This window comes from Habropoda laboriosa, unplaced genomic scaffold (assembly GCF_001263275.1).
Source record: "Habropoda laboriosa isolate 0110345459 unplaced genomic scaffold, ASM126327v1 scaffold129, whole genome shotgun sequence".
Taxonomy (NCBI): domain Eukaryota; kingdom Metazoa; phylum Arthropoda; class Insecta; order Hymenoptera; family Apidae; genus Habropoda; species Habropoda laboriosa.
In genome coordinates this window covers 1,328,684-1,338,576 of record NW_017100255.1, presented here as the reverse complement: position 1 = coordinate 1,338,576, position 9,893 = coordinate 1,328,684, and the positions used below count along the sequence as shown (strand labels likewise).

The window sequence follows — 9,893 nt, the reverse complement described above, 5'->3', positions numbered from 1 at the left end:
AGAACAATTTCTTCCTTTCCTTTTCTTTTTTTAATCTGGAGGCCGATTCTGTTGTTTCTATTGGAAATTTTCGATTTGTTTTTTTTTTTTTTTGTTTTTCTATCGATACTTCATTGTAGCGGAATTAAGGTAAATCGATCATACGTGTTGTTTGGATCAGATGAAAGTATTGTTGTGCGATATATTCTGGAAAAGAGAAAAAAAATGTACCTGTTTATCGAGAAAAAAAAAGGTAGTTTATTGCGAGAAGTAGGGAAACGAAAGTGTACTTTCTTTTTTGTTCTTTTTTTTTTTTTTGTCTTCTAAACGATCAAATGTTTTCTATCGGTTTTGGGTCGGTATTAGTATTATTTCATAGAGTGCCTTCCTAGAGGATTAGAGAACGTAGAGGAAAATTCAACGATGGGACCTTAATGTTACAGTTGTAAGTGCTAGGACTCTGCTCGTCGAAATGAATTTTTTTGAAGGTTAATATAACAATCGTGTTAGAATTGTTCTTTAATTCTTTTCTTACTAGGTAATGCTAGTCGAAAGATTGCATCTAGTCACTGAAACGTGCAATGAAACATAAACCGGCATTTAATTTCTGTATCGTGACACTGCTTGAAATAATTCAAAGGATCATCTGATAAGATGGTATTTTTCGTTTCTTTTTTTTTTTTTTTTAATATTCAAACAGATTAGATTACAAAAGAAAAATTCAATTTTAATAGAAATTTAAGGAAATCGTTAAATTGTAATGTTAGTTGGATGAATAGGAAAGGTTTTTTCTTATCGTAAATGAAATATTTTCATTTATCTTTTGATTCTTTCTGATTGTTGCAAAAATCGTTTTGAGCAATGAATGCATTGTATGGACTGCCATAAGAAGGAGAGATTCGTAATATATGAATGATAGTACGATCCGTGCAGTGATGCGAGAAATTCTTATGCCAAAATCCATACACGCCCAACAAAGAATGAATTTTGTTTATCTTATGTCATGCATTTATCCTGAATTTTATTGGAAATTTCACGATTTTATTCTATAATGTTATATGTTTTCAGGTTTCCAACAATGACCTAGTCAAACAAATGAACACAAAGTCAAGCATTTCTTTTCCTACTTCGCGTTGTCGTTGATTGAAAGCAACTTTACTTGAAAAAACAGTAGTGCAACTTCCGATTTCGTTGTCATTTCATACCTTTCCTGCTCGCAAATTAATCTCACGTTGTACCGTTTCTTTCGAAATAACAATTATGCACACGGTTAAAAAGGACGATAATTAGCTTCTCGAGAAAGATATGGAAATTTTCGATTCGTAAGAAATTCATTCCCCCCGAAACATCAATTTCAAACAATTCTCAATTATCTCATTGTTGTAATACGTCGAATGAAAATCGCATAGTAAATAATTATGATAAAAAGATAAGAAAAAAGATACAATATAATCTCTGTTAACAATTGATTTTGTCATTCTGTGAATCGGCAAAAACAATGAAATGTTCCGTTTTAATGTTCGTTGAAAGACTTTTCGATATTCGAAAGTGACTCGTATGTTGTTCCAAGCAAGGAATGACAGAAATTACTTACAACCTTCATGCTTCCACATGCAATAATTGCAGCAATGACTATCGTAAACGATTTTCTTCCGTAATAAGAAATTTACAGCTCCCCCAAGAGCTGACATAAACAGCTCGTTAAAAATTAAACATACACTACCGTTCATTCAGTATTTATCCGTCTACTATTTTCTACTCTTTTCCTATTCAAAGATCTAATTAATTTTTCAAAAGAATCGAATTTTCCTTAGACAAGGTAGTTTAACAACCTTCACACGGAAACTTGTTTCGTTTTTGCGCAAAACAAGTTGAACACCTCACATTTTTTTTTTTCCTTAGAAACTCATTAAACGAAAATGCTCGTTGCAACGAAGAACGTTGTAAATAATTAGACGAGTAAATATTTATGAGCCTGTAGTGTATGTGTAACAGATACACACGGATATATTGGAATACAGAAATAGAAAAAATTCGCTTGAATTTCTGGCGCGAAATTGAAGTGGAAAAAAGGCAAACAAGGGGCAAGAAAGTTCGAGGGATAATTATTGCATTCGTATATCGCACAAACGTGTACTTTTTACTATGTCACACACTATGCAATATTACAAGATAATCATAGTTCGTAAAAGAGCGTAATGCTGTATCGAGAACGATTTCACGGTCAGGTATCAGAATAATATAACAGATGAATTATTTTGTAATTCGTAATTCGCGCGACTTCTGCAAATATGGTGAAACAGTAATGGAACAGAATACTTTGCGTGCTACGATTTGATTGCGTTTGTACATATGTAATTACGGGAAAACTTTATCGAAATGCCAAAGAAAGCCAGATGGAAAGAGTACGAGGAATGAGTTTGAAAGAAAAAAAAAAAAAAAAAGAAGGAAAATATCTATCTTGCTTTTAAAAGTATTTCGTTTTTTGTATTCTTGTTACGTGCATCTAACGAGTGTTCTTCACTTTTCTATCGTTTTTTGTGTTTCTTTTTACATTCAACAAGAGGAATATTATACAAAATTACGATATATATATATATATATGTATTGTTTGTTCATTTTTGTCTAATAGTAACTAGATTGCTAAATGATTCGAAAACGAACGATCAGTTTCTTCAGACATGAAGAATGAACACACTTATGTATGAATTCTTCTCTAAAACAGTGAATAATAACGATAGCTTATGAATTTTGATAAAAATATGATATATATATATATATATATATATATATTGAAAATTTTGATTTTACACAAAAAGTAAATACCTACATGAAGAACTCGAGCTTAATGTTTGTACAGTAATGGAAAATTTGAATATTTTACGCGTCCATGGGGAATCGAGATTCTTCGACGGATAGCAGAGTTAAATGCGTTCTATTTTATATACAACGTGTATACATACATATATAATTGTGTAATATGCGCCTCGAGGGTTGTTTAAACTTCTCTGGAATTTTATAATTTTCGTATGAATAAAGGAATTTTATGAATATTACAAAAAGAATTTCGATGTGATTCCTTGAAAAAAGAAAAAGAAGTATATCAATTTTTTCACTTTTATTTCAAATTAAATCTCTATAATTTTATCACGCGTTTTCCAATATTTCTTCATCATCCTTAGAATTTAGTGTGTTCGTGTAATTTTTAATTTCCAATAGTATGTCAATTTCGTTAAGTTTTCTAGATCAATCTGAAAATTTCAAGTTAAATCTCGATAATTTTATCCTGCGTTTTCTTATATTTCATTAATCCTTAAAGTTTAGCTCTGTTCGTGTACTTTCATCTAAATGTTATTTTTAATTTCCAATAAACAAAAACTGATTGTTCGTAGTATATAACTCGGTTAAAGTTAACTATATCGTATTTTGCAGACATTCTTTTTTGGACCAGCATAACAATTTTATTATCGAATAAGACTACAGAGTATACTTTGCAGTGTCTAATATTACGCAAGAAGTAAAGTTGCAAAAACCATTAAGTAATTTAACTACATTAAATGATTGCCAATTAGTAGAAAGTTTCGTTTGAAAATATAAATTTGAACGGCTTTTACAGCCGTGCAAGGAATGAAATTTAAACAACACTCGAGCACACTTAAATTACGATGTTTTTTTTTTTTTCTTGTTACTTCTTTACTGTAATGTTACAGCGTGAAGAATGTTTGTAACCGAATGTTGTAACGAATGAACATACATATGTAAACATATCGCTGTTTTCTACACTAACTTTTCGCAATGTACCGGTCGTGTGCCATTGTTAAAACTGTTATGAAGTATGCGTTGGATATAAAGAAATGAAATACAGTTATTCGAATTACAATATTTGTGTACACAGTGGGTTTTATATGATTTTAAACACACTCTCTCCAATAGAGAAAAATGTAGCATTTAATGTTAAAAGATTGCTATTCCTGATCCTTTTATACGGTATATAATGGTTTTGTACTTTTTTCTGTTTAACCGACGTGAATTTACTGGACACGAATTGTATTTTATACTTAATATTTATATTTCGAAAAGAATATCGTCTTTTTACTTGGTTATTCTAAAATATATTTTCTCATTATTATTGTAGTACCTTGTTGATATTAAAAATGTATTGTGCTAATGAAATGTTCAGCTGAAATAAGTTTACTAAAAGAAAAAGAATCGAAATAACAATTTGATTGAGTTGATCATAAAACGATTACATATACGAATGTTGATAAACTCGTAAATCAGTGGTAACTTAACTCACTGTGCACATACAACTTACTATACACATACAATTGCACAAAGAAAATTTAAAGGAAATCCAAGGTAGCTATTTAATTTTTCTTAGTTATTGAATACTGATTAAAACTACAAGTTTAAATTTTTGTTCACCGTTTGTCGTGTCATATTGTACAGTACATAATTGGAAGTTATTAATGTCAAATGTAATTTTTAAATGAAGGATGCTGTTTATCTGTTGTAATAGCAAATTTTAACCTCTCTCGACAAGTCTTTAAGAATTGCTGATTAAAAACAATTTCCTTCTAAAATTTCACACGACTTGATGATACATGCGGAAGATTTCAGAACATGTTAAATGACTTTTTAGGTAACCACTGACATTAAGAAATAGGGAATAATACGATGACAATTATACAGATAACAATTAAAAATTCGAAGTTTCGAATGTGAAAATCAAATGAAAATATCGATTCGATCTAAGTACGCACATAGCATTCTTTTGAACAATGTTGGTAACAGCTACAGAGGTGTAATCTACCGTCATGGCGACGTTACCGCCGCGGAAAAATCCAACGAAAATTTCAAAACAACATTTAACCCCATTGCAAACACTTTTACAATTGGGTTTTCCAATGCACCGAGCGTGAGTATTGTGATACAATTATAAAAAACTGTCGATATCTCTTTACTATTCTACGAACAATTACGTGTGATAACAATGTATTCACTGTAAACAAACAGCTGTCAAACATTAAGTATTACTGTTGTTTCCTTTTTGCTTTTATTAAACCATGATCGTCTTTACTATATTGTTTATGTTTAACATGAAAATTTAACGTGTAACTTTTTTTAATCGTCATTTTTTTATACTCTAGTAAAACAATGTACGAGATACGTAATTTCATAAAAATGTCGTGCCATGTAATAGAGACCTAACTATACAGCATTATTATTGATTGTATAATTCTTAATAACTGAAGTGCATATTGTATTGTTTATAGAGAGAGAGCACTGGCTGCTACAGGACATCGAGGTGTACAACTTGCATCCGATTGGCTAGTAGCTCATGTTAACGACCCTACTTTAGACTCTGATACTCATAGACAATATGTTTTGTATGCTTGTCCTACGGGTGAATTAGCTGGGCAGCTTATAAAATTTTGGTCAGAGAGTAAAGAACTTATATGGAATGGAGTGCATAATTATATGCCACATATTACACTTGTGTCATGCTTTAAAGTATGACATTATGTTAATAATACATATTAATTACAATAAAAAAATAATATGAATATTTTATTTACAGGCACCGGATGAATCTATTGAAGGATTGGTAAATGCTCTTGAAACTACAGTTAACCAAATTGAATTAACAGATACTATTGAGTTAGAAACTTATATTTCTCCCAATTTTATGGGTCTCTTTGTTAAAGAAGCAAATGCAGAATGGCTAAAAGATATTGCTATTCGTTATGTAAATAAACTTTCAAGTTTGGGCATTTCTGCAGAGCCCCAAGTAAAATCTTTACATTTAACATTGGCCTATCAATTTCCCAGCAACTTGTATCAACAATTGCGTTTGATGGTAGAAAAATTGACACTTACTTGTCCAACTAATTGGGAACTTAGATTATATTCTAGAGATCCTAGACTACAAAATGCACATGTACATAAAGTGAGATATCCTCACATGCCTAGAGAACAGGATGAATTAGAGCTAAGAGTGGGAGATTACATTTACATTCCAGAAGGAGCATGTAGTGCATCTACAGATGGTTGGGTTGAAGGTACCTCTTGGTTAACTGGCATTTCAGGTCATTTACCTTTAAACCACACAAAACGTACAGCTGAATCAGATTCATGGACTTTACATGCTACTGTGCAAATTACTGACAATAAAAGTGGAATTTCAGAAAAAGAAGAAATACCTTTAACTCGCAAACCACCAGTAGTATTATCAAGTGATTCTATAGATAGTCCTGATGGAGTAGCAGCAACTAATGAACCAGTAAATTATATTAATTATCTATTATCCTTTTTAGATACAAAACTTCTACTTTTAATATTTTCTTTCTTATGCAGTTTGAGGCTTCTGAAGCACCTCCAAGTTCTCCAAGAGAAATTTTTATATGTCGCCATGGAGAAAGGGTGGATTTCACATTTGGATCATGGATTCGTTATTGCTTTGAATCGGACGGATCTTATATTCGTAGAGACTTGAATCTGCCAAAGGAAATGCCATCAAGGAATATACAGGATTTCCGAAATGATAGTCCTTTAACAACTGTAGGTGAAGTACAAGCAAGTTTAGTAGGTGAAGCAATGAAGGCATCTAGTATCAAAATAGATGTGGCTTTTACATCACCATCATTAAGATGTATACAAACATTGGCTCATATTTTAAAAGGACTAGATATAAATATTCCAATGAAAATAGAGCCAGGACTCATAGAATGGTTAGAATGGTATCCAAATGGTGTTCCAGTTTGGATGACATCTAAAGAATTAATAAAAGCAGGTTTTAACATAGACAAAAGTTATGATCCAATTATTAAAGCAAAAGAACTTCCATTGAAAGAGGATACAGACCAGTATTATGAACGGAGTTATGAACTAATTAAACGAATTATTGAAAATACAGTAGGAAATATTTTAATAGTAGCTCATGCTGCTTCTTTGCCAGCATGTACCAGACAATTAACAGGTGGAAGAGTACCAGTACCTTCTGAAGTTACTAGATTAGCTCAAAGAGTACCATATTTAGCATGCTTAACAGCACGCGAAGGTTTGGATGGTTGGCAACTTCATCCTCCTCCCTTTCCACCTATAACCCATACCAGTAATTCTAGGTTTGATTGTAAAGTACTGTTGTAAGGAAAAATTCATATTTTAAATACAATTTTTCTCTTCTACTCCTTTGTGCTCCAAAAGCAGCTTAATTATAAAAGACTGTTGAAATACAATGAATATTTTATAACACTTTAGTTTATATAGAGTACATTAAAAAGAGAAAACAAGTATTAAGAAAATGATTTTCTGGGTTGGGTTATTTATAATATAACAAAAAATGCCAGTTGACTATACAATATTTAAAAGCATTAACATTTGTAGGGCAATAAATACGGGTATTGGCATTTAATTATACCTTTTCTATGAAGGACTTGGAACATGTGTCTTTAAACAGAATGTATAAATTAATATTTTAGCATACTGATTTTTAAAAAGATATATTCTCATAGATTTCATATTTGATGTCTAGAAAATTTTTAGTAAAACGATGTATAGTATATGTAATTCTTGACAGGAAAAGTACCAATAGTACATTCAGAATTATTAAGAATGTATTAAAAATCGTGATTACAAAGTATTATATTGCAATATACTTTGACACTAATTGTGATTCATGAAAATTCAAAAGACTATTGTGTCAATTTGTTATGTATTCAAATTTTAAAGTCTGCATGTATTTTGAATGTATTGTTATATATAGAGTAGGTATAAAATCAAATCTGATGTCTTTATCAAAATGTATGCATACACGAATATATGTCTATTTGTCTGAAAATTACAAAAATCAACAAATAATAAAATTCTCTCACACATTGTGTAAAACTATAAGAGAATTGTTGGTATGATTAATGTGTGAAAATGTAGAAGTACAACATCGTTGTAGGAAAACAATGTTGTTATTTACCAAAGAGATATATAAATATGTAAGATGTCATTTCATTGCAAGTATCGGTTATATCATGAAGGGACCTACTGCTTTATTCGATGCAGCAAAAATTTATTCACATATAATATAGAGCATCTCATGATGTATAAAAAGTTCTATATACAGTAAAATTTAATAAAAAGTATAATGAATGTAAAATGCCATAAAATAATTTTAACATTTCTTTTCAGCAATAATACGATTATACATGACCACATTCCTTCAGTTTTGTAATTAATGTATCAACATCTGGCACAATAACCCCAGCTTTTCTAACTGGTGGTTCTTCAACTGATAAAATTTCAATTCTTGCAGCAGTATCAACACCAAGATCTTTTGGTGACATCTTTTTAATCGGTTTTTTCTTAGCTTTCATAATATTTGGCAATGTAGCATATCGCGGTTCGTTAAGACGCAGATCAGCACTTAAAACTGCTGGCATTTTCATTTTAACAACTTCTAAACCTCCATCAACTTCTCGTGTAACAGTCAGCTCATTGTTGTTCTTTTCAATCTATTATAAAAGAGTACAAACCAAATTAAAAAATTTGTTTTAAATATGTTTTTGAATAATGTTATTCAAAATTTTAATTCAATTGACTTACTTTACTACAAAATGTTCCAGTTGGCCAGTCCAAAATACCTCCAATCATTTGGGCAGTTTGATTACAATCATCATCTATTGCTTGTTTTCCAACTATAACTAAATCTGCTTTCTCTTCTTGAGCTAACTTGGCTAAGATTTTAGAAACATGAATAGGTTGTAGAGTTTCATATTCAGGTCCAGATATTTCAACATGAATTCCTTTATCAGCACCCATTGCAAGTGCAGTTCTTAGTGTATCTTGAGATTGTTGGGGGCCACATGAAACTGCAATTATCTCTTGTACTAATTTCTTTTCTTTCATTCGTACAGCTTCTTCAATTGCAATTTCATCAAAAGGATTCATCGAGTGTTTTACTCCATCTGTCACAACACCTGTTTTATCTGGTTTAACACGAATCTAAAAATTAAGAAAAAATAAAATAGAATGAATTACATAATAAAATATATGATGATTACATTAACTGATAAGAAAAATTACTATACTATTAAAATTTATCATTTTGATATTCTTTATTATCAATATCTACCTTAACTGCATAATCGATAACTCTCTTTACACCTACAAGTGCTCGTGCCATTGTTAATTACGAAACAGTTGATAAATTGTGCGACAAACAATAAAAGTTATGATTAATCTCTTCTTATAAAATCTATCGTGAAATGTTTGTAAAACTGATCAGCCTTTCTTATACGTGGCGGGATTAGTTTGTTGGCAATGGTTAAAGTTCATTTCTCATTTAATATGAAATAAAGGGGTATGTTCATTTCATGGACATACTTACATGGTCATAACATGGCCGTTATAGATCTTAACTTGGATTACAAAATTCTCTACGAAATTAAATAATTCCTAAATTACACAGAAAATAGAATGTTAAAATAAATATTCAAATTTTTATGTTCTGATGACGTAATATTTGGAAGGATTCTGATTGGCTCATTTATATAAATATGTATGTGAAACTATAGTAAACTTATTCTGTTTGCGATAATTCCTTTCATGGATTCCAATCTATTTGTGATAGATAAAAGAGAGAGATTTATAATCATATATATATATTCATATCAGCAAGCATATTTTTATCTTAATCATATTTACAAACAATGTACGGTGGTATTTTTCAGTCTGTTTCTCTGCTCCGACAAATTACAAATTAAGGCCATTTCCAATCTTGCAACATGTAAATGGTACGTACATACGTAACGCATCTTTATCATATGAAAAAATAAAGAAGTGAATCATACACTTTGTTTCTACTATTATTATGATTCCATTATTGAATACTACTGTAAACATAAAACCTCAACTATTTTTTA

General features: G+C 30.4%; 2 protein-coding genes across 2 annotated transcripts; one reads left to right on the top strand and one right to left on the bottom strand.

Moving 5' to 3' along the window:
- The first annotated feature begins 4,794 nt into the window (after positions 1–4,794).
- Positions 4,795–7,128, top strand: LOC108572549 (protein UBASH3A homolog). Its single transcript, XM_017934807.1, has 4 exons — positions 4,795–4,897; positions 5,256–5,493; positions 5,561–6,262; positions 6,337–7,128. Exons 1-4 carry the CDS (start codon positions 4,797–4,799, stop codon positions 7,126–7,128), a joined length of 1,833 nt encoding a protein of 610 aa, XP_017790296.1. The 5' UTR covers positions 4,795–4,796.
- A 1,043-nt stretch (positions 7,129–8,171) lies between these two features.
- Positions 8,172–9,242, bottom strand: LOC108572547 (electron transfer flavoprotein subunit beta). The gene is made up of 3 exons (XM_017934803.1): positions 9,104–9,242; positions 8,575–8,973; positions 8,172–8,483 (listed from the first exon to the last, which is right to left on the bottom strand). The coding sequence occupies exons 1-3, from the start codon at positions 9,152–9,154 to the stop codon at positions 8,172–8,174; spliced, it is 762 nt and encodes a 253-aa protein (XP_017790292.1). The 5' UTR covers positions 9,155–9,242.
- Positions 9,243–9,893: the final 651 nt, after the last annotated feature.